Source organism: Dromiciops gliroides, chromosome 4 (genome assembly GCF_019393635.1).
Source record: "Dromiciops gliroides isolate mDroGli1 chromosome 4, mDroGli1.pri, whole genome shotgun sequence".
In the NCBI taxonomy this organism is placed as follows: Eukaryota; Metazoa; Chordata; class Mammalia; order Microbiotheria; family Microbiotheriidae; genus Dromiciops; species Dromiciops gliroides.
Genome location: NC_057864.1, coordinates 156,684,570 through 156,709,901, shown reverse-complemented (window position 1 = coordinate 156,709,901; position 25,332 = coordinate 156,684,570). Strand labels below are relative to the sequence as shown.

Below are 25,332 nucleotides of genomic sequence, written 5' to 3'. Positions count from 1 at the left end.
TAAAGCACTGGCCCTGGATTCAGGAGGACCTGAGTTCAAATCTAGCCTCAGACACTTGACACATACTAGCTGTGTGACCCTGGGCAAGTCATTTGACCCTTGTTGTCCTGCAAAAAAACAAAAACAACAAACCCACAAAATAACCCTTCACTCTGAACCATCAGAACTCAAACAATGAACAAGTGAGACTTGGGCTGAGACCTAGTATTGACCAATCAGTGAGAGCTAGAGTGATTTGAGTTTAAAATCATAGTCAACTAGCTCCATTGCACCCCAATGGGCTTTATCTAAGCCTAGTTTTCCAAAAATATATTTCAAGGAAAGATAAGTAAAAACTACATTAGATAAAGTAGTTAATTGTTCCAGTATTTTTTCCAAAAAAAAAAAGAAAGAAAAAATTTTGATGGGATAAATAAGTAGGGCAGATAAAAAATCTAGCCCCCAAACCTCAAGAAACTTTGTGAAGTATGTGATCAAAATTTATATTCCTTTGGACAGAGCACCCACATGGAGGGTATTACTCCCCCATGTAGACAGAAGAAGAGGAAAAGGAGAAGGAAGGAGAAGAAGAGGAGGAGGAAATAGCAGCATTGTCCAACTAGAACTGACTGGTTGGGTCCCCATGGGGGCAGCTACTACTCCTCACAGATTGTTGTTCATCCTTAGTTCTTGAAGAGGACCAATGATATAAGAAAGGTGATGGTTAGATGACTAACTGGGATGTTAGAGGCCGAGGAGAAGAAAGAGGAAAAGGATGAAGATGAAAACTCATTGATGATATCAGAATGAGGGACACATTAGAATGTAGCCCTCAAATGTGAGAAATGAATACTTCTCTCTTATATTTAGTAATTGGTTATTTTACTAGGACCAAGGTTTTTCCCTTTTCTAATTTCTCATCCAGAAAGCAACCAGTGTGGGAAAACTCAGGCTATGATTTAATCAGATAGTAAGTGAAATTCCAAGTTTGGGTTAATGGGTGTATTCCTGTTCATAGTGTTTGCTTAGACAAGTCCTGGGAAATGTTGATTCTCCCTATTATCAAGACAGATAATATAGAAATTGATGTCTCTTTGACCAAGATTTGAGTGACCCAAGTCACATACCCTAAAATAGCCCACCTCTCATTTGATTAACCAATCAGAGTTGAGTAGGCACTCCTTGGGAACACCTCCTCTTCAAAGGGCATATAAAATGTGACCCCACTGCCATTAGGGGTCTTTGGCCTAAGAGAGGTGGCCAAATGATCATCCTTTTATTAATAACTTGTTGACCTTATTAATAAAATGATTAAACTACCCCAGAAATGGTGCCTTGAACGTTTTAATCACCACACAAGTGACTGATCAAATTTTCACAGGTGTGACTATAAATGAAGAAAGAAATATAACATGGGGGGGCAGCTAGGTGGTGCAGTGGATAAAGCACTGGCCTTGGATTCAGGAGGACCTGAGTTCTAATCCAGCCTCAGACACTTGACACTTGCTAGCTGCGTGACCCTGGGCAAGTCACTTAACCCTCATTTGCTCTACAAAAAAGAAAAGAAAAGAAAAGAAATATAACATGTCTCAAAGTGGTGGAGGGAGATGCTCCCTAAAAGATGAAAAGCAGATATAGTGGGATTCAAAAAAAGACCACAGCCCGACATTCCCCCTGAAATCAGAAAGAGTAAATTGAAGCAATTTCTCCTGGGAAACTGGACCCAAAGAAACCTGTTCTGTTGGGGTGTAGCAGATGAAGAAGTTAAGGATCATCACAGGCCAAGCAAGGCAGGGAGAGGATAGAATGTGTAGTTGAGCTATGCTTCCAAATAGAATATCTTATGTTTTCTCAGTGTCTCCAGATGAGCAAATGTGGGTTAACAGATGAGGGAGGTCTCTTTGACTTCCCTTTTTCTAATTTCACTGGCTCTATTTTGAAGAGCAGCTTGAAAACACTTTGATTCTGATCTTTGAATTATCATCTTCTATTGCTTGGAAAAGACCCTCTTCCAGTAACTTCAGATCTACCCCCATGCTGCTGTGGGTATTGATGCTGGCCTTTGGTGAGTACAGTGACTCAGAGGGGGACCTGGAGTGGGGCCAGATAGAATTCTGGTTTTCTGAGAACATATTTTCCCTAGAATAAAAATCCCCTGCCCTGGGAAAGCTGGGAGAGACAGGGGAGATGGGAAGCTATCTCTTCAAATAGACAGAAAATTCAATCTCTTCTTTAAGATCAGGGCTGTAGAACCAGGGCAAATGTGGAGAGAAGGAAAACTAGGCAAATCTAGAATACTTGAAAAACAACAGGAAAATGAACAACATTGATATTGTGGGGAAAAAATGCTGACATCAGTTCTAGGTCTCTGATACATCTGTTTTTAATTTTAAAAGTTCAAGAAAGTTAGCTAGACAGAGATGTTAAAGATGAATTGCTCTGAATTGTTTTACAAAGGAACCAATTTAATTCAAATGCTTTTTTTTCCAAAGCAAGGCACTGAAAGAGGGGGCTGGTGTTGCATAAGCAAAAATGGCACAGGGCCTGTGTTCGAGTTACACAGATAACTAAATTCAAAATACATTCAGAATAATAGAGTATTTTCAAAAAGATGAGTCTGTTGACAACTGGGCTAAGGAAAATCCTATTATTGGGGGACAGAACTTGAGCTATGTATTAAAGGAATCTAGAGATTCCAAGATGAGTGGACCCATTACATATGGGGAGGACCACTTTTGTCAAGAGAGAGATAAGAGACATATAAATGGTGCATATCCTCTATAAATGGTGTGTGTTTCTGTTTGCATTTCTGTCTTGGTGCAACAACTACTGCATCAGTTTAATTGAAGTGAAAAGTACACAAAGGCAAGCAATAAGAAAGAAAATCAGAATAAGTGGGAGGCAAATTGATGAGAGATTTAAATACCAGAAGGAATTTTTAAAAAATATATTTTATTCTAGAGGGAATAAGGAGTGATTAAGAAGTTTTGAGTTGGAGGGTGATGTGATCTCATTTGTGTTTGAGAAAAATTAACTTGGTGCTATGGCATACATAGATTGGGAAAGAGAGAGATTGAAAAAAAAAGAAATCAATTAGGAAATTATTGCAGTGGTCTCTGCAAGAACTAATTAAGGAGGGGCAGCTAGGTTGCACAGTGGATAAAGCACCAGCCCTGGATTCAGGAGGACCTGAGTTTAAATCCTGCCTCAGACACTTGACACTTACTAGCTGTGTGACCCTGGGCAAGTCACTTAACCCCCATTACCCCATAAAAAAACAAAAACAAAAAACAAACAAAAAAGAAGTAATTAAGGCCTGCAGTAGAGTAGTCAGCCAGTCATTTAACAGGTATTGTCTACTATGTGCCTGGCACTGTGCTAAGCACTGCAGATACAATGAGAAGCAAAAGACAGTTCCTGCCCTCAAGGAGCTCACAGTCCAATGGGGGAGATAACATGCAAATGACTGTACAAGCAAGATAGGCAAGACAATAGCATTAAGGGGGATCAGAATAGGCTTCCTGTAGAAGGGAGGGTTTTAATTGGGACTTGAAGAAAACCAGGGAAGCCTGGTAATGGTGGTGATGAAGAAGGAGAAAACTCCAGGTATGGGAGACAATGAAAGTGCCCAGAGTTATGAGATGGAGTCTCTTACAAAAGGAACAGCAACAAGGCCAGTGACACAAGATCACAGAGTGTGTTTGGGGGGAGGAGCATGTAAGGGGTGGGAAAAATGAAAATCTGAGGGGTCAATTGATGAAAGATTTTGAAGGAATGAAAATTTATATTTGATCTTGGAGGTAATAGGGAGCCACTAGAGTTTACTGAGTAGGGGTATGATATGTTCAGATCTGTGCTTTTAGGAAGATCATTTTGACATCTGAGTGGAGGATGGATTGGAGTAGGGAGAAACTTATGGTAGGGAGACCAGCCAGCAGGTTATTATAATAGTTTAAGTGTAAGGTAATGAGGATCTGCACCACAGTGGTGGCAGTGTCAGAAGAGAGAAAGGAATATACATGAGAGATATTATGAAGGTAAAACCAATGGCTTTGGCAGGAGATTGGATATGGGCAATGAGAGTAAGGAATTGAGAGTGATATCTAGGTTGTAAGCTTGGGTGACTGGGAGGATGGGAAGTATCCTCAATAGTAGTAGAAAAGTTAGGAAGAGGAAAGGGATTGGGTGGAAAGATAATACATTCTGTTTTGGACATGTTGAGTTGAAATGTCTCTGGAACAATTACTTTGAAATATGTCGGGGCAGTTGGAGATGCAAGACATGAGGTCAGGAGAGATCTTAGGGATAGACAATGAGATTTTAAAGTCATCTGCACAAAGGAGACCATTGAATACATGAAAATTGATTAAATCACCAAGCAAAATAATATAGAGGGAGAAGAGTAGAGGGCCAAGGACAAAGCTCTGTGGGACACCTAGGGTTAGCAGGTACAACCTGGATGAAGATCCAGAAAAGAAGACTGAGGAATAATCATATAGGTAGGAGTGGTCAGAGAGTAGAAGGAAAACCAGGACAGAGTAGTGTCACCAGGATGTAGACAGAAGAGAATATCAAAGAGAAAGAGGGTGACTGACCATGTAAATGGCTTCAGAGTGATCAACAAGGATGAGGATTGAGAAAAGACCATTAAATTTAGTAATTAAGGAGTCTTTACTAACTTTGGAGAGAGAGCAGTTTCATTGAAAGATAAGATCTGAAGCCAGACTGTGGAGAGTTAAAAAAGAAGTGAGAGGAAAGGAAGTAAAGGCACCAACTGAAGAGAGCCTTCTCAAGGACTGTGGCCATGAAGAGGAGGAGAGATATAGGGCAAGAGGTAGTTGGGATGGATGGACCAATTGAGGGTTTTTTGAGGAGGAGAGAGAGATGGACATGTTTGTAAACAGTAGGGAAGCAACCAATAGACAGGGAGAGATCAAAGATTAGTGGGATTGGGGACCATAGAGGAGACAATCTGCTGGAGAAGATGGGAAGGAATGGGATCACCTGTTTATGTAGAGGAGCTTGTTTTGGCAAGAAGAAGGACCACTTCTTCATGCCAGATAGAGGTGAAGGAAGAGGAGAGAAGAGGGAATCCTCAGTGAATAGACTACTTTGAAATATGAGGTAAAGTTCTCAACTGAGAAGAGAGAAGAGGGAACTATGAGAGGTTTGAGGACAGATGAAAAGGTCTGTAAAAACTGTCATGGTGAATGGGGTAGTAGGTAAATTAAGGAGGTGACCATTACCAAATAGTTTATTACTTCTTTATATTATAGGAAACAATCAAAATAGGGAAAACACTTGAATTAAGAAGGATTAGAACAGGATTCCTGTAGAAGAGAGGATTTTAGGGAACCAGAAAGCCAAGCAAGGAAGGAAGCACAGGATGAGGAAGGTGAGGAAGGAGGGCATGACACACAGTGGGGACAGCTAGGGAAAAAACCTAGAGTTGGGAGATGGAGTTTCTTGTTTGAGGAACAACAAGAAAGCCAATGTGACTAGGTTGAAGAGCAAGTGGGATATGACTTGTAAAATCCATATACATTTATGCATGTAAAAATTAAGAATTGTGTACATGTGCCTTTGCACCAGGTTAGGAAGGGTTTTCCACAACAATGCCAGAAACAACAACATGAACTAAAACAAAGTGGAGTGAGCAAAACCAGGGCACAATTTATATAAGTTCAGAAGCATTGTGAAGGAAAACAACAATTCTGATCAATGCAATGACCAACCATATCTCCAAAGGACCAAAGATGAAATATGCTAACCCCCTCCTGACAGAGGTGATGGACAAAAGGTGAAGAAAGAGAAATGCATTTTTGAACATGCCTACTGTGTGGATTCATTTTGCTTGCCTATGGCTTATTTGTTGTAGAGGTTTTTTCTTTATTTCATGTTTTAATTGAGGATGGAGTTTGGCAGAAAGGGTTAGAAATAATAATGACAGAAAACAAGAGGGCCATTGAAATATTTTCCCAAATGCTAAGAAGAGAAAATGGAGACCAGAAGGAAGCACAAACAAGACAGTTTTAAAGTAACATGTAAGATTTATAATATACTTTCTTTTTAAAAAAAAAATCAAGTTGCTATTATGAAACCTATTTTTGCTGGTCACCACAGATCTTGGGCACTGATTATCTAGATAATGTCCAGAGAATGCAGAAAGATACACATTATATGAGGATCAATTAGAAGGACTATTATTCCAAGGAAACATACAGAAGTTGTTGGTCATGAAGTGCATAATCCACTTACTCCAATGGCTGTAGGTGTGAAGAAGGCAAATATTTCAACTATCATTCAAGACTACAATGAATCAAGATGAGTCATACTAAGGAAAAGTGAAATCAGAAATTCAAAACAACACTGAGATAAATTATTTATAAAACCTGACAAAATATTGATGCCTTGGAAAACTAGCAAAGACCTTCAGAGGGACCTGGTAGTCAAACAGTCTGCTATTGATCTTTCTTCTTGAAGGTGGAAGAAAGCCTAAAGATTGGGAAGAGGGAGGAAGAACATTTGTAAACCTTTTGCTCTAATGGGGAAAAATACAATACTTGTCATGTGAAGTAAAATAGAGTGGAATACTGAAAATATGAAAAAAATGTATTTTCCTTACTGAAGAAGCTCAATTTTTCTTTCAAGGGTATACAAGTGGTGACAAGAGTCCAAGCGTACCTGTAAGACTGGATCTTCTTTAGCAGAGTATAAAGCATTCCCCAAAATATTTTGGGGATCTTTTAAAACACTCTACTGAGCCTGAAGTTTTGTTCCCATTGACAAAACGTTGGACTCTGAAACATGTATTGATAGAGTAAGAAGCAGTAGGTGCTTGAGGTGAATCCTTAGGAGGAGAGGGATATTATGAATGGATGTGAAGAGGACATGCATTCTCAGCATTGGAGCACAGACTGTGCAAAGGAGAGAGTCCAGGGATGAAAGGTCATGGGAAAAGAACAGACAGGCCAGTGTAGCAGGCTCACAAAGCCAATGAAACAGCATAACATATGAGAGGTTGGGGCCAGGTTGTGATGGACTTTTTAAAAAGAGTCAAGATCTAGGAGATTTCTTTTAGGCCAAGTATTACTAGGTGACTAAAAATTGTAGATAAAATCACAGAGGGATCTGAAGAATTCCTGCAAAGTTGGAAAAGTTGATATAACATGACTAATGCAGAAATAGGATTAATGTTATTATGTGTATATATATATATATATAACCTATATCAGATTGCCTGCTGTCTAGGGGAGGGGGGAGGGAGGGGAGGGAGGGAGAAAAATCTGAAATTGTAAAGCTTGTATAAACAAAGGTTGAGAACTATCTTTACATGTAATGGGGAAAAAATACTTTATTAATTAAAAAAAAGAACAAGCATAAAAAAAATGTTGGAAAAGGTGAAAAGTTTGGGAAATCTCCATTCAGTTTAACATCTAAGTTTAACATATGACTCTTATCTCTTCCACAGGTTTGGTCAGCAGACAAGCTTGTGAGTTACCCTTTTCCTTGCTCTCTGGGGTCTCTGGGTAATGCAGTCTCCTTCAGAACCACAGGATGCCCACAGAGGCCTATCTGGAGTGGCTTGGCCTGTCCAGCACCTCTTGGCTGAGGTCTGCAGTGCCACAATTCTCTTCCCTGACTGATTCCATGGGTCAGGCTCAAGCTACTCTAAGTCCCTTGATGGCTATTGCTCAGGATTCTTTTGCCCACCAGGCATTGATATAGTTTTCTGTTATTTTGAGGACTTGTGGGGTGTCCCTGGGGCAACCTGATCCAAATAGGACCATCTTTTGAACTTTTACATTTTAGTTCTGGGAAAGACCTTATAAATGATCTATTTTATCTCCTCATTTTACAGAAAAGGTAACTGAGGCCCAATTAGGTGATATCATGTGTCTGGGATCACACAGCTTGAAACTAGAATTTAAACTTAGGTCCTTCAAAAACAAGGAAGTGGAAAGAGTATTAGACTTAGAATCAAAAGACTTGGGTTTAAGTGTAGACTCTGAAACTACCTACCAGTGTGACCTTAGACAAGTCATTTTACCTCCAAGTTAAACTTTCTCATCTATAAAATGGTGATAATAACAATCGCACTGCCTCTTTCACATGGGTGAAAGATGGAATGTGATAACATGTACCAATAGCATAAGAAAGTAGGAAAGAGACCACATCTTGAATGTCTAATTGGATTGGATGTCAGTTTCCAAGGAGGCTTCAGAACCAAGCCAGTCTCCTGGGGACCTGGCCTATCATTAAAACAGCATAAGTCCTGATCTCCTAGGTTCATTTTGGCACTTTTAATTCCCTCCCCCCACCAATCTTTATTCAATCTCTTACCTCCCCTGTGAGTTTGGACTGGAATCAGATGGAGGCTCAGCATTTTAGGAAGCCAGGGTGCTATTCTCTGATTTTGATTAGATTTCTGGTTGGTAAATGGACTGTGTATGTGTTGGAGGCCAGGACAGGAGACCTAAGCCTAGAACTCCAAGCTTCAGGGTCCCATCCCAGGGGAGTGTGGGGCCAAGACTTCCCTGCTCCTGTCCTTCCTCTCCCATATGCCAGGGAATTATGTGCAGGCACCTTCAACTTATGCTGTCCTTTTTTCCCATCAAGCAATTGCAAAGAAGGCTGTGGTCCACCTCAGCCCTCCATGGACTACTATCTTCAATGGGGAGAAAGTGACTCTGACGTGCCATGGATTCAACTCCTCCAAACCAGCGATAACTCAGTGGTACAAAAACCAACAATTGCAAGCATTTTGGTCTACAAACAGCATTGAGACTAATCAGACTGGACAGTACCGATGCCAGACCCAGGGTTCAGCCCTCAGTGATCCTGTGAACCTGGTAGTTTCTTCTGGTGAGGACAGAGAGAAGTCAAGCCTCAGGGCAGAGTTTCTAAGTGCAGCCTCCCATAGGGAGGGAGGAAGGGAAAAGAGGAGAGAGGAACTGGAGGCTCTAGAATGCCATATGATATCACTGGGGCAGCAGCAGAACTGAAGGTGCCACCCTCCATGACTCTCCTTTAGTCATTCAGAAATCAGCTGGATACTCTGAGATCCCCTGGCAGCGAGGGGCTAACCCTGACCACTGAGAGTAATACAGTAAAGGATGGGACTCCCTTCCCAAAGCAGATAGGTTGGGATTTATCTGAGAGAACATCATCTAGGAAAGCTCCTTGTTCCAGGAGAGGGACCTGGTGAGATATCTGGGTCAAGTGGGAAGCACAGGGGGAACCTGGATCTCCCACCATATACTAGATAATCTCCAGGTTGGCGCATAAAGACAATTGGAGGGGCAGCTGGTGGTGCAGAGGACCTGAGTTCAAATCCAGCCCCAGACACTTGACACTTGACACTGTGACCCTAGGCAAGTCACTTAACCCTCATTGCTCTGCAAAATAAATAAATAATTAATAAAATAAAGACAATTGGAAGAAGGATGGGACAGAAATATGGGGGTTGAGTGTCTAATGTCTCCTGGGTTCTCTTACAGATTCGCTGATCCTGCAGACCCCATATTCTGTGTTTGAAGGAGACACATTGATTCTGAGATGCCAAGAACGTGATGGTGATGTGACAGTCACAAACGTGACATACTATAAAGATGGAAGGATAATTTCTTATTTCCGTAAACACTCTAATTTCACCATCCCACGAGTTGGCTTAAGTTACAGTGGCAAATATTACTGCACAGGAGTTCCTATGTATAAAATAATTACTTGGAAAAGAAGTTCGAGAAGAGTAGAGCTCAAAGTCCAAGGTATGAGCTTCAACCCTGGGGAGCAGAAGGGGAAGTGCTCTTCTGGGCCTGGGTCTGTGTGTGGAGGGCTCAGTAGGCACATAAAAGGAAAGAGCTCATGACTGGAGTATAGAAAGGAAATGAGATGGAGTCATCTGGGTGTCTCTTCATCTGTTCAGCTGAGAAAACAAGACATGTCACCTCAGGAGCTCAGACACTCACTGTCCTGGGCACTGTGTTTGCTTCCTCTCTCCAGAACTGTTTTCACCCCCTGAGCTGAAAACCACAACCTCCGAGCCCAGCGAGGGAACTTCAGTGACCCTGAGCTGTGAGACCCAGCTTCCTCCACAGAGGTCAGGCACAGAGCTGCACTTCTCCTTCATCAGAGATGGCAGGGTCATCACATCAGGCTGGAATAAGTCCCAGGTGCTCCACATCCCAAACATCTGGAGGGAAGACTCAGGATCATACTGGTGTAAGGCAAAAGCAGTGGCTCAAAATATCAGGAAACAGAGCAACCCTGTGAAGATCAGTGTGAAAAGTGAGTGTCAGTGATGCAGGGCTGGGATTGAGAAGTGGAGGGAAGGGCACTGGCATCAGGTTAGACCTTGGGATACTTTCTGATGTGTTTTTCCTCTTCCTCTGGGAATGGGAGTGGTATTGGAAACAGTCAATTAGCTTTTCCGTGGGTCTTCTGTTGCATTAGGAATCAATAGAGTTATAAGCAAATAACTTGATGGGAGCAAGTAACAGAAATTTGCTGTAAGCAAGCAGTGTGAATCCCACTCTGAGCAAGCACTTTTTCAAAGTTTTGAGTTTTAAATTTTCTCCCTCCTTCCAAACCTTTCCCCACCCATTGAGAAGGCAAGCAATATCATATCAATTCTACATATAAAATCATGCAAAATATATTTTGACATTAGTCATGTTGCAAAAAAGTAAGAAAAATAAAAGAGAAAAATTTTCTTTTCAATCTGTGCTCAGAGTTCATAAGTTCTCTTTGAAGGTAAGCAGAATTTTTCATTATAAGTCCTTTGCAATTTTGTGTATCATTGTCTTGATCAGAGTAGCTGTCTTTTTTTAATCATAAAAGTATTTTATTATTTTCCAGTTACATGTAAAGATAGTTTTCAACATTTGTTTTCATAAGATTTTGAGTTCCAAATTTTCCTCCTTCCCTCCCTTCCCTCCCCTCTCCCCAAGACAGAAAGTAATCTGATTTGTTATATATATAATCACATTAAACATATTTATGCATTAGTCATGTTGTAAAAGAATAAGAACAAAAGGGAAAAATCTCAAAAAAACAAAAACAAAAGTTGAAACAGTATGGTTCAATCTGCATTCAGAATCCACAGTTCTTTTTTCTGGATATGGAGAGCATTTTCCATCATGAGTTCTTTAGAATTGTCTTGGATCGTTGTATTGCTGAGAAGAGCTAAGTATATCAGAGTTGATCATCACACAATGTTGCTATTGCTACGTACAATGTTCTCCTGGTTCTATTCACTTCACTCAGCATCAGTTCACTTAAGGCATTCCAGGTTTTTCTGAAATCTGCCTGCTCATCATTTCTTACAGCACAATAGTATTTCATTACATTCATATACTACAACTTGTTCAGCCATTCCCCAATTGATGGGCATTCCCTCAATTTCTAATTCTTTGCCACCACAAAGACAGCTGCTTTTCTATGATCTCTTTGTGATACATACCTAGTAGTGGTATTACTGGGTCAAATTGCTCTCCAGAATGGTTGGATCAGTTCACAACTCCACCAACAAAGCATTAGCATTCCTTTTTTTCCACGGCTTCTCCAACATTTATTATTTTCCCTTTTTGTCATGTTAGCCAATCTTATAGGTGTGAGGTGGTACCTCAGAGTTGTTTTAATTTGCATTACTCTAATAAATAGTGATTTAGAACATTTTTTTCATATGGCAATAGATAACTTTGATTTCTTCATCTGAAAACTGCCTGTTCATATCCATTGACTATTCCTCAGTTGGGGAATCACTTGCATTCTTATAAATTTGATTTAATTCCCTACATATTTTAGAAATGAGGCCCTTATCAGAAACACTGGCTGTAAAAATTGTTTCCCAGCTCTTTGAGTGCCTTCTAATTTTGGCTGCATTGCTTCTGTTTGTACAAAACCTTTTTAATTTAATGTGATCAAAATCATCCATTTTGTCTTTCATAATATTCTTTATCTCTTGTATGGTCATAAATTGTTCTCTCCATAAATCTGAGAGGTAAACTATTCCTTCCTCTCCTAATATACCTATGGTATAACCCTTTATGTCTAAATCGTGTACCCATTTTGGGGGGGTGGGCCAATGAGGGGTAAGTGACTTGTCCAGGGTCACACAGCTAGTAAATGTCAAGTATCTAAGGCTGGTTTTGAATTCAGGTCCTCCTGAATCCAGGGCCAGGACTTGCACCCTTCATGTATCCATTTTGACCTTATTTTAGTATACATTGTAAGATGTTGGTTTATGCCATACTATCTTCCAGTTTTCCCAGCAGTTTTTGTCAAATACTGAGTTCCTATCCCAGATGCTGGAGTCCTTTCATTTATCAAGAATTAGATTCAGAGTAGCTAAGTCTTTCACAGGTGATCATCATTACAATATCGCTGTTACTCTGTACAATGTTCTGGTTCTGCTCACTTCCATTTGTATCAGTTCATATAAGTTTTTTGAGGTATTTCTGAACCCATCCCTCTCATCATTTCTTAAATCACAACAGTATTCCATCATAATCATATACCAGAACTTTTTTAGCCATTCCTCAACTGATCAACAGAGTCACATAATTGCAGAACTAGTTAATAATATTTTACAACCCTCTGCCATTACTCTTCATGTCAGTCCAGCAACCTCCAAAAAGTATTTATTGAGCACTTGCCAATACCATTCTCAGTGCTTGGGGAAGGGAGGGGTGCAGAATGGCAGATACAAAATATCTTGGAGCATTGCTTTTGAATGCAAGGTGCTCACAATGGCATTAGGAAATACAAGTCATTCCCAGAAAACAATCAGAGAAAAGATAAGTGATGAACTACATTCATCATCTAACTCTAGAACAGGAGGTAGTAGAAAAGAGATAATTGTGGGGAGGCTAGGTGGTGCAGTGGATAAAGCACCAGCCCTGGATTCAGGAGTACCTGAGTTCAAATCCTGTCTCAGACACTTAACACTTACTAGCTGTGTGACCCTGTGCAAGTCACTTAACCCCAATTGCCTCACTTAAAAAAAAAAGGTAAAGAAAAGAGATAATTATGGGCTAGAGAAATAAAAGAAGGTTTTCCTCTGGGCCTTGAAGGTAAATATGGTTTGAGTATTTTGAATGATACTACTTTAGGGAAGAACTAACACTTCTCACCAGCCTCTATATCATATCTGACAAACATCTCAGTTCCCCTCTAGGTCCTGTGAATTTAGAATGACCCAAGCCAAAGTTGTGGTTCAGAATCTTATGATGTATGGAGAATCAACATTGTCTTAAACTGGGAAAACATGACTCCTCCCCACTAATATATTCAAGATAATTCCCCATGTTTTGTTTTAATATACTTCTTTCCTTACTTTATGTTTCCTTACATTCCTATTAGGCAGACAAGTACAAGTTGGGTGCAACTTCCCCTACCACCTTTGACATCCTCCAAAGGCAGGGAGGGACCTCATGTGTCACCTTGCTTTCACCCAGGAATCCCCATCTCTGGCATCCTCATAGAGACCCAGCCCTCTGGAGGGCAGGTGACTGAAGGAGAGAAGCTGGTCCTCATCTGCTCAGTATCTCAGGGCACAGGGAACATCACATTTTCCTGGCACAGAGAGGGCATTAATACAAGTCTGGGAGAGAAGACTCAACTGTCTCTGGAGGAGAAGTTTGTGCTCTCTGCTATGAATGAGAGTGATGCAGGGAAGTATTACTGTACTGCTGACAACAGCATCAGCACCATAAGCAGTCTGTTGGCAAATGTCACTGTGAGAAGTGAGTTCCACCTCCATTTGTCTCAGCCAGCCTATGTTCACCTGGGAGGGGCCCCTGAAAGGTCACAAGACAGTTCTCAGGAAGTCAGAGAGAGCTCAGCTATGCACAGTGAACCCTCTGTGAAAGAAAAGAAAGATTTTTTAAATTGAGTATTATTTCTTTAGCAAATGTTCAGAGGATTATTAATTATAAAATTATAGACAGCTCTGAGGAAATATGACCTAGAAAGTTATTTGCAGACATCAGACACCTAATAATTGTATATTGAAGGAATCAGTGACTGAAGAAACTATGGAAACTAGTAGGATGCAGATATGTATTCCAAAACAAGCCTGCCCTGGATTGCTGTTTTATGTATGCTAATCTGTCTCAGAATTCCCAGGCAGCAGTGCGGAATACGGTGGCATCTTCTTTTGACCCTCTCGTAGGGTCTACACCAATCCTGGATTTTTTTCATAAAGAAGATATATGAGTCATCTGCTTGTATACATAAGCTAAAACTTAAACCACCTACACCTGGGAGTAAATGAGGTTAGGTTAACTTGATTATCTTCAATGCCACCAGCTCAGGGAACAGCTTCATTCCCAAATTTATCTATTATGATCTCTTAGGTAGAAGTCTCTCCTCCCAATTCAACTCAACTGAAAAGATTGGTGACTTGGCCTTTGGACTGATTGTGACCCAGTTCATTGTGGTTGTCCTCTCTGCTTCTGCACTTCTATTTTTCTTTGGACCTTGGAGTAAACCAGGTTGGTGATTTGTCTTTCTTGAATGTTGGTACACACTGAATGAATCATCTTTACCCAAAAAGCTATCTTTTCTTCTTTATTTTTCTCAATGCCATCATCATTTGTTCAGTTACCCCAGATATAAAACTTTTAGTCATCATGGATGACTCTTCAGTACCTCACATAGCCAGTCACCATGGCCTTGTAACTAGCCCGTAACAACATATTTCTTATTTTCCCTCTCTTTTCCAGTATTCTCACCCCAGTTCAGCATCTAATTATCCCATGCCTGTTTTATTGCAATAGCCTCCCTGTGTCTCCAATATCTCTCTGTCATCTCTACACACTAACATCAAGTTAATCTTCCCCAAACAATATTCACTAACTTTTCTGCTCAAAAACTTTCAGTGGCTCCATTGCCTACAAGATAAAGTCCTCAGTGAAGAGTGTCTGGGCCCAAGCTACCTTTTCAGCTTTATCTCCTACTTATCCCCAATGTAAAACCTCTTTTTGCTAGACTAATCTCTATAACTTTTCTCAAGCTAGTCTTGCTCCCTGAAGTTCTCCTTCCTCCTTCTCTGCCTATCTAGATCCTACCTTCAATTCCTTCTCTTTCTTACTCTTTCACAAATATTTATTTACAAATATTCATAAATACTTATTAAGTTACTCCCATTGTACTAGGCACTAGGAGAAAATGAAAAAGAAAGTAAGTTGTTCCTTCAATCATAATAATTATCGATATTTGTATAAGCCCGTTACATTAATAGACAAATTTTCATCTGAGTATTGGAATCTGAAATCCAGGTTCCTTAATTCCACGTCTGCCATCCCATCCTTCAAGGCCCAACTTAAAATATTACCTCCTCTGAAGAGCTAAGCTCATAATTATTTCTCCATCTTCTGAAAACCTTTCATACTCACTATCTGTACCACTCATTTAGTATTTTCTATCTATTATAGGGTTTTGCTAATTATAGATATTCATTAGTTGTGTGACTCTGGGCAATTTACTTGATCCTGTTTGCCTCAGTTTCTTCATCTATAAAATGAGCGGGAGAAGAAAATAGAAAACCACTCCAGTATATCTGCCAAGAAAATCCCAAATGGGGTTAAGAAGAGTTGGACATGACTGAGAAATCACTGAACAATGACAAAAATGGTTAGCTTTTCATGTATCTTGTGAGCCTTATATTGATCTTCTTGAGAGCACATCTTAAATTCTTCTTTAGAGCATGTTTTCATTCACTTAATCAATAAGCATTTGTTGAGTGCCAACTATGTGCTAGGCACTGTGCTAAATGCTAAAGATACAAAGACAAAAATGAAATAGTTCTTACCCTCAAAGAGTTTATACTGTAAAAATATTTTTGAATTGCATAACCTAATTTTGGGGGGCTAAACTATGGATGACTAGAGGGACTGTTGACTATTTGGCTATCTGACTTCATTAATTTAATGTGGGCCGTTTATAAAGTTCCACCACACTGCTCCACTCCCAAATTGATAAGCACAGGATTAAGAAGCCTCTTAACTAAATAATCCAAGCAGAGTTTATTTATGAGATACTGTTGAAAATTAAGAATACAGGGAAATAAAATGTACAACCTGACTGCTTTCCTGTAGTCTCTTTCCCACCTGCTGCTCCTCGAACTTCTTGAATACAATAAGGGCCTTAGCCGCCTCAGGCCTCAGGGCATGTTACACTTTCCCTGGTTTGTATTAAGGCCTGTAACCTTGTCAGCCCCGTCTCTCCTTTTCTGAACGGAACTCTCCTCCGTCCTTATCCGCGCTCCCCTCTAGTCAGCCTCTCTCCTCGTCGTCCTTCTCTAGTCCGCCTAGTCCATCCTCAGCCGGTCCTCCAGTCTGTCTCCCTTTATCTAGTCTTTCTCCCCCCTCCTGTCTCACTCCCAGGTCTATATATACCTTTTCTTCTCTCCACTCAAATCTCGGGGCTTCCTTCAATCCGCCCCAACAGACCAAGCTAATCTGCCAGCCAGAGCTGCAGCTGGTGGGGGGGGGGGGTGCTCTCGAGCCTCATGCCTCAGCACAGGCTATCCTTCAGATAGTTCTGCTCAGGTCGGAGGGAGCTGGGGGCTTTTTTTTTCCCCCCAGCTGTCTGACCTGGCGTCTTGTATAGCCCATGGGGCTTTTTCTCCTTAGCTGAAGCTGAGGAGGAGGGGGAGAGACCCTGAGGGCCTAAGGCTTTCTAATCTCAGCCTAAAGGTAGGGTCCCCAAATCAAAATAAATTTCCACAATACTCTAATAGGAGAAATAGTATGTACACATGTAGTAAGGCTATGGATAGGAATAGGGACAGGAGTGGGGATAGGATGGGGATACGGATAAGGATAAAGACAGGGGTAGAGATGGAGATAAGGATGGGGCTGGACCTGTGATTTTGTTGCTGTAAGAAACTCTTAGGAAAGAAAATCCTCTTTGACAGTAGAGGTCAAAAACTTCTCATCAGTTTACAATCTTATTGTACAGGGCATAGAAAATTTGAGAAACTTGACCAAGATCACAGAGTCAGGATATGTCATAAATAGGACTTAAACATGTCTCTGGGCAGTGAGGTCAGCACACTATGCCATATTGCCTGTATGTTTGTATGTATGCATACATTCATACATATGCACATACATATATATGTAAATATAAAATATGTACAAAGCAATCACAAGGTCAATTTGGGGAATTGATGGGGAGGGGGGAGTCAAGCAGCTTAGGATATCAAGAAAGTCATCTTAGGCATTTCGTTGCTTCTGGGTTTCATTCCACATCTTTTTCCATCAAAATCACGACACTGATAACTCTGCTTCTCCTCTCCATTGTAGTACCTATCATCTGCCTCTAGAAAGTAGATAAGCCACACTACTCTGAGGTTAGGGTAGTGTTTTGCACATGATAGGAATGTAACAAGTATTTGTTGTTTGACTATTTGATAAATGGTAAATTAACTTTATTTTCCCCACATCCAAACCTATCTTTGTCTATGCCACTTTAGCACTCAACCACTCTAGGAACAGAGGAGCTGGTTTGGGAACCTGTCTATTCCAAGCAGAAGGTGTATCCCCTAGGCACCAATCCAGACTCAGTGGGAGGAAGCTGGTTGTAGTGGGAGGAAGTGGTTGTAGAATGCATCAGATAGGGGAGAGACCATTAGGAAGTGAGAATCTCCATGTAACCAATGAGAAACAAGGAGGGGACAGCTCCAACTCCTTTAAGGGAGATCTCTACAATAAACCCTAATGTGAGACCTTGGATGGAGAATAGTCTCATCCAATAGCTGCATAATTGTTGCTTCTTAAAGAGTCACTGAAAACGAAGGAGCCCATAAAGGGATGAACAGGGAGAATACTGGGCCAAGTGAGTCAACAAGACAAGTCAACAACCATTTCTAAATAATTATGTGCCAGGCATTTCATGTTTATAAGGCACTTAGAGGGGCCCCAAGTCCCTAGGGAACAGGCAGGAATGGCACCACTATGGGCAATTGGGGTTCACACATAGGATGATCAAATCTGTCGCCCCATCACCTTACCTCATAGGTTATCTGTTGAAACTGATCCAAAGCCTCAGGGCTTGTCCTATAACTTAATCTGGTCCTATACTCTAGAACATCCCCAAACACAGTGACAGCTTTCTTATGCTTTGCACAAACCCTACACCTCTCTTCTCCTTATCAGGTGCAAGCCATTTTGGGATTTAAGTAAAGGTGTTCTTTTGTTTTCTTTTTTAAATAGGTCGGGGGAGTGGATTGGTAGATAATACAAAGGGTATGAGCAAACAGTGAAGGAAAGTTACCTGCCCACAATACAACTAGACTTTCCTCAAGCTTTATAAATATATCATGGTCTAGCTATTTCCTTAGATGCTCTCCTCAAGTTTGGTTTAAAGGCTCCTAACCGGGTACTAGAAGGCTCAATTCCTCTTCCCAAGACCCCATCCCTTGTGTGTGGCTCCCTTGAGTTTCTGGACCATTTAATTTAGGCCACTTATGCTTTTAAACATCAACAATTATTGATTTATGTTATGGTGCCCCATACCACCACCCCACCCCCATCCCCCAGATAAAACTTTGCCTACTGACTCACTAAGAAATTCTTATACCCTTATCACCAATTTTACCCCAAAATACATATCTATGCACAGTTTATTCAAAAAGGACCCCAACTTAGAAGATTACTATTTGTGGCTCATCTATGTTTAGCACTTTATAAGTAATTTTCCTCATAACACCCTTCTCAGGTAGGCAGTATAAGCACATATCCCCATTTTATAGATAAGGAAACCAAGGCTCAGAGTCATAAGTCACCTCCCAAGATTATGTGGCTTGTGACAGAGCAGAGATTTAGACCCCAAACTTCTGACCTTATGTCCTACTGTTTGTTGCCATGGGGAATTCTCAGAGTAGACTGGACAACAGCAAACACTTTGAATAAAGGAAGGCCATTTTTTTCAAAGAGTTAACATGCTCAAGCTCACAATGAAATACCACCAGTAATGGGGAGGGGAAAGGTAACCAAGGTCTCTCCATACCCAAAAAGGGAGTCAGTGTGGTATAGGAGATAGAGTGTTGGACATGAAGTCAGGGAGTCTTGAGTGTGAATCCTGACTCCAATACTAAATAGCTGTGTAACATCAGATGAATCATTTGACCTCTCTGATCTCATTTTCATCACCTGTGAAATTAAGGGGATGGACTTGATGACATCTATAATCCCTTTCTGTGCTAAATATGATTTTATAAGATGGCTCCAATGATCATATTACATAAAGTAAAAGCATTTTCAGGTGATCTCTTCTCTTTTTTGTATTATTTACCACATATTTAATTTTAAATAAAAACAAAACCAATTAGGCGGCTCAGTGGATAAAGTACTGGCCCTGGATTCAGGAAGACCTGAGTTCAAATCTGGCCTCAAACACTTGACACTAACTAGTTGTGTGACCTTGGGCAAGTCACTTAACCCTCATTGCCCCACCAAAAAAAAAAAAACACCAAAAAACAAAATAAACAAAAATAATCTATAAAAACTTCTCATTCATTCCCTTCTATACAACTTCTTCTGCTGCCATTCAAAATTTTACTTGGAAAAAGTTGTAATTATTGTGTTGTTATTCATCCTTTGTTCTTGAAGAGGATGATTTGATTTGCACTTGAATTGGAGTTAAGTAAGGAAGAGCTGTGCAGAATTGTCATCCTCACTCTCTCCCCCAGAGTCATTTAAGTCCAGTGGGAAGAAAAAAGCTAAGATGACTGGTGATGGCCCAGGATTCAGTAGATGACCTTGGCCTTTCTAAATTAAAGTCTTTCCCAGGCCTCAGTTTGTCTGAGGTAAGGCACATTCAATGACTAAGGGCTAGTTATAAAATGAGACGAAAGATGGCCTATTTACCATCATGAAAACATCAATCTGAGAGGGGAAGATCCTCAAAGTTTCTGACCAGAACAGAACTAGGAGAATGGACCTTCTTCTTCTTTTTGGAGAGATAGAGGACCATGGGTATCAAATACTGGAGGTAATTAACATCAGACTTGATTAATGTGACAGTCATTGTGTGCACAAACTGATTTAATAGCTGTCTTTTTTTCACTTCAAAGGATTTCATATCAACCTTTTCCCATTGTGTGACAATTTATCCATCCTTGCTTCATTATCAAATTAGCCTCTTCATTCATTATCAAATTCAGTATGAAATTCATTATCAAATTACCCTCTTCATTCCAACCATACTGGCCTCCTTGCCACCCCTCATATACCACATTCTGTCTCTTATTGCTAGGCCTTTATATTCCACTCCCATCCCTAAAATACTCTCCCTCCTCACCTCTGGCTCTGGGAATTCCTGGTTTCCTTTAAGACTCAGCTCAAGTACCACTTTCAGCATTAGGCTTTTCCTAATCACCTCAGCTTCTAGGCCCTTTTCCTCTAAGATTACCTTGGATAAATACATGTTCAAGTTGTCTTCCCTATTGGAATCTAAACTCTATGATTTGCTTCTCTTTATATCCCCACTATCTAGAATATTTTCTGGAACTTTTTTTTCTTTTGGTTTGGTTTGATTTTTTTTCTGGGGCAATGAAGGTTAAGTGACTTGCCCAGGGTCATGTAGCTAATAAGTGTCAAGTGTCTGAGGCTGGATTTGAACTCAGGTCCTCCTGAATTCAGGGCCAGTGCTTTATCCACTGCACCACCTAGCTGCCCCTGGAACATATTTAATAAATTATTATTGGTTGATTGTTGAGAGACAATGATAAGAGACAGAAAGGGAGACAGAGAAAGAGAAAAGAGAGAGGAGAGAGACAGAGTCAGAAAGAAAGAGAGAAGTACAGACAAAGTAAAAGAGGGGGGGAGGAGAGAAAGAGAGGGGGGTATATAGGCTGTAATGTGTTGCTGGGAAATGTGAGAAAAAAGTCAATATATTCTTCAAGAATTCTCTAGTAAGAACAATAATGACTATTTTGCAAGGGTGTTGTTAAAATAGTTTCCTTGTCATAGTCATTCTCTAGTTGTAGAAGTAGAACTCCAGGGGTAGGATTTGGGGGAGGGGGCGCAGTGTGATGAGTCCTAAAAACTAAAATGGATTTCTTACCTTGAGATAAAAGACAGGTGAATTAAGACACCCAAGGTGGACAAGGATAAAAGGCATCTAAAAGACATTCAAAAGAGCAATCATAGTGTAACATGAGGATTATATGATATTATATAGAATAATAGAATAAAATAATATCATATATAATAATTGTAATGTAACAGTCTTTCAAGGATAAACTTGGCCATCTTGCAAAGGACTAAAGATATGCTAAAGAGCCTACAAGTATTGCTTCTTCCTAGCCCCAGAAGAGAGAAAGTTAATTCAAGAACAGAATTTTGACCAGAATTAGACTAAAGGGAGAGTCCTTAAGAAGGTAGGAAAACATAAGAACTTTCTCAGTATTAGGACAGCTGAAAGGAATATATTTAGACAGAGGACACAGGTATGTATTGAATATGAAGGGATGATATCTGTAAAGCATTTATTTTTTGTTTATCCTTGTTTTTTGTGGGGCTGGCAGAGTGGGGTGGCTTATGTCTGGTGCCAGATATGGGCTTGGGGCCTCCTGGGTCCAGGGCTGGTTCTTTGTCCACTGTGTCACCTAGCTGACCCGTGATGACATCTTTAAAATAAAATTAAGGGGTAAGAGGAATGCATTGGAAGAAAGGGAAAGGGAGAGGTGGAATGTGGTAAAGTAGCTCACATAAAAGAAACAAGGAAAAGTTCATGGAGTGGAAGGGAATATAGGGAAGGAGCATGGGAGAGAGTGAGCCTTAGTCTCTTCAAAATTGGCTCAAAGAGGGAATAACATACACACTCAAGTAGACAGAGTAATATATTTTTCCCTGAGGGAAAGTAGGGGGATAAGGAGGGCAATGCATAGGAAGGTAGGGAAGATTGGAGGAAGGGACAGTAAAAAGCAAAGCACTTTTGAGGAAGGATATGGTGAAAAAAGACAGGAAATAAAGTAAAGAGGGGGTGGAGCCAAGATGGCAGAGGAGAGACCACCATAGCTTATTAAGGCTTTGGGTGCTCTTAGAAGACAGGCTATCACCACTCCTTTATGCCAGTGTCAAAGAGTTTCAGATCCTCTTTGTCTGGACTGGGGAGATGTGGTAGGTCCTAACAGGAAAGAAGATGCATCTGTGTGCCCTCAGAGGAGGGCTCTCAAGCCTCCAGCCTCCAGGCTATTTAACACTATAAGGAAGTAGGCTCCAGACCTGTCTCTGGTCTGAAAAGTTTGAAAACTACCCTGAGTATTGTAAAGAAAGGTCTGCACCAAGAAGGAAGTTTAGTGTTGGGAGCACAGTAAATATGAATAGTCTGACAGGGTGGAGGAGGGGAGAGGGGAATGAAGAAGGGGATGGCTCTTCTATGAAGCAGGACCAAGTGTTTGAGAGGCAGTGCCAGGTGACCTAGGCAGCAGGGGCATAGACTATGGGACTGAAGGACTGGATAGTTCATCAGGAGTTGGGGCCCAGGAGTTAGTGAGTAGGTGACTGCTTGATGGAAGGCTGAACTGGGAAGGTCAAGGCTGCTGTTTATTTGAGCCTGCTTTGGGCCACGAATTAGGCAACAATGCATTAAGTGACAGAAGGCCAACAGAGAGAGAGGAGTAGTGATGAGATGAGATTTCATCTGGGACTATGTGTCTGAATCATTAATTTCCTTAGCTTTACCTAATTTGTTTGGGGAAGAACTTGCTCAGTTGCAGGGGTAGGGAAGGAGAGAAGGAAGGGGTGGGGAAAAGAGTGAGTGACCTAGGATGTAGAAATTACAGATCAGGAAGTTTCTGTTTAATGATTTTTTTTAATGTAGGGAAGAACTCTACATATAGAGGAGAGGTGAGGGTTAGTGTTGTGTGGCTTGAAAGAAAACAGAATAGGCATCTCTAGCCTTTTCTCCCCTCCACATTTCTCCAAGGGAGGTGTTAATTCCTTCCAGGAGGGGAAAGCAAGAAGTTGGGTCCTGAAAACACCACTCTGGTCTCCCCAGAGAGAGGGGCTGCCAGCTGAGAAGTCTATCAGCCCCCTTAAATATTACTAATCTAGGGAACATGATTGAGTCCCATCTAACTTCTGAGCACTTTGCCATTTGGGGGGAGAGAGAGAACCTCAATATCTATATTCAAGGCTTGAGCCCTTTCCCACCAGTTCCACAATAAATACACATCAAAATAGAAAAGAAAACCTATTTATTCAAATCGGTAGCAAAATAGAAATCAGAGAAAGCATACATAGGAGAATATCAGACAGATAGTACAAAGTGAAGGCACTCTCCCATTGGGAAAGAGATCACTCAGCTCAACCAAAAGAGAATGTCATGAATCTCACCCATGGGAAAACTCCCTGAAAGTCTCTAGTGTAGCAAGCTGGGAATGGGGACAGGATGGAGACTGTCTGCCCTTACTATGTCTTTCCAGAGCCTTTTCCTTTAACAGCCTGAAGTGGGGTTGGGCTCTTCCTTCTTCTCTCTGGAGGCTGGAAGCCAGATGCTGCCCTCAAAGCAATTCCATGCTTGAAGAGGACTGAAGAGGGACTTAAAGGAGACTCATGAAGGCTGGATCTCTCTTGCTTCTCACCACCACATCCCTGCCCCTCACATCAGCAGGGTCTTCATCACCAGCAATAAGGAGAGAGTCCCATACCAATGAGCTTTGGGACAGGATTACCAAAAATAAAACCAAAACAAAACAAAAAGTGATATCTGTTGCTTTGAGATGGTTGTTTCTAACTATTTGCCCAACCCCTTCCCCTACCTATAGAGCTCATGAAACTTTTTTAGTCTATTTGGAAGGTTGGCAGAAAGAGAGAACTTCTGGGTACTTTAAACCAAGCAGGAAGTGGGGTTGGGAATGGCCCAATGATTTTTTTTTAAAAGGCATAGAAAGAAGAGTTGAAGGCATCAAAGAGTCACTTTAATGATTGCTTGATTTTGCCCAGGACTGGTCCTGACCATGACAATAATAGCAAACTTACATTTGTATGCCACTTTAAGGTTTGCAAAGATTTTTTTTCTACATATATGATGACTCTTCACAATAGATGTTACAAACTGAATCCATTTTACAGATAAGGAAACAGACTCAAATTGACAATGATCCTATAGTCAGTGTCAGATAAAGGTTTGGGTGACAGGAATTTCTACTCTAGATCCAACCTTCTTTCGTATTAATTTATATGTGTGTAAATATACACATATATACATACAAATATGTACATGTATATTTGTATACATTTGCATGTGTGAAAGCATCTGTGTATGTATATGTATACACATGTGTTTACATACATACAGGTGTATATGTGTGTATGGTATGTATGAGTGTTCAAAGAGGACTAGGACTTCTCCTGTGAGGACTTGCTGAGCCCTTTTCATCTACCTTTGGCATTCATCTGGCATTCAACTCTCATCTGTGGCTGCAGGAAGCTGTAGCATGTATAGCAGCCATACCCTGGTAAACCATCTCACCAAATGGACTAAACCAGGTTGAGGATAACCAATGGGTCACAAAACCCTTAGGGAGTTGGGGGTTGTCTACCCCAAGCATGTGAAGACTTTCCCTAGTGGAATGGGAAGATGAGAACAATTTGTTCCAATGGCCATGAAGGCAGCTGAATCAGGCACTGTGGGGTCCTTAGAGCTTGGTCAGACATTAAAGACACCAGGACCATGAACTGCATCCTGGGCCATTTCTAGTCATCCAAACTTTTGTCTTGCTGATGGACTTCAAGGATTCTGGAAGAGAGAGTGAGGCTGATGACTTAGTGCAATTCTGCCTTAATTATAGTTCATGCACAAGTCAAGACACCACCTTGTGGTGTCATTAATCCTCTTCGAAAATGAGGGACAAACAACAGTACATACATATAATGTTATGCAGTATTGTATACTATTATGTGATATAATACTTCTCTTCTATATATATACACTCTATATGTGTACATATACTATATATACAGGTAAGTGACAGAGTAGAGATAAAGTAACCTTTAGTGATATAATACCTTCGTTCCAGTTTCAGTCATTTCCACATAGAATGCTCCTTACTCTTCTTCATGATGTATCATTTCTTGTGTAGGAGGGCGTTTAACAGAGGACTACTGATCATGTTAGTGCCCCCAATCCACTCGATGAACTTCCCTTACTGTCTATAAGGGAGAAATAGCAGAGATAATGAGGTTTAAGGTCTTGACCCTTAATTCCTGCCAATATAACTACTTGAATTCTGAAAGGGGAAAACCTTATGCCTGAGCAACACTGTTTCTTGCATCTTACATCCTGTAGTGGACTTTGGAGGACCCTGGTACACTTTTAACAAAGAACAGCTAAGCT

At 40.7% G+C, this 25,332-nt stretch overlaps 1 protein-coding gene across 1 annotated transcript; it reads left to right on the top strand.

The window, feature by feature from the left end:
* Positions 1-1,916: 1,916 nt before the first annotated feature.
* Positions 1,917-23,645, top strand: LOC122756284 (Fc receptor-like protein 4). Its single transcript, XM_044005479.1, has 8 exons — positions 1,917-2,044; positions 7,451-7,471; positions 8,599-8,844; positions 9,480-9,746; positions 9,982-10,266; positions 13,437-13,724; positions 14,337-14,474; positions 23,420-23,645. Exons 1-8 carry the CDS (start codon positions 2,014-2,016, stop codon positions 23,440-23,442), a joined length of 1,299 nt encoding a protein of 432 aa, XP_043861414.1. The 5' UTR covers positions 1,917-2,013; the 3' UTR covers positions 23,443-23,645.
* The last annotated feature ends 1,687 nt before the right edge of the window (positions 23,646-25,332 follow it).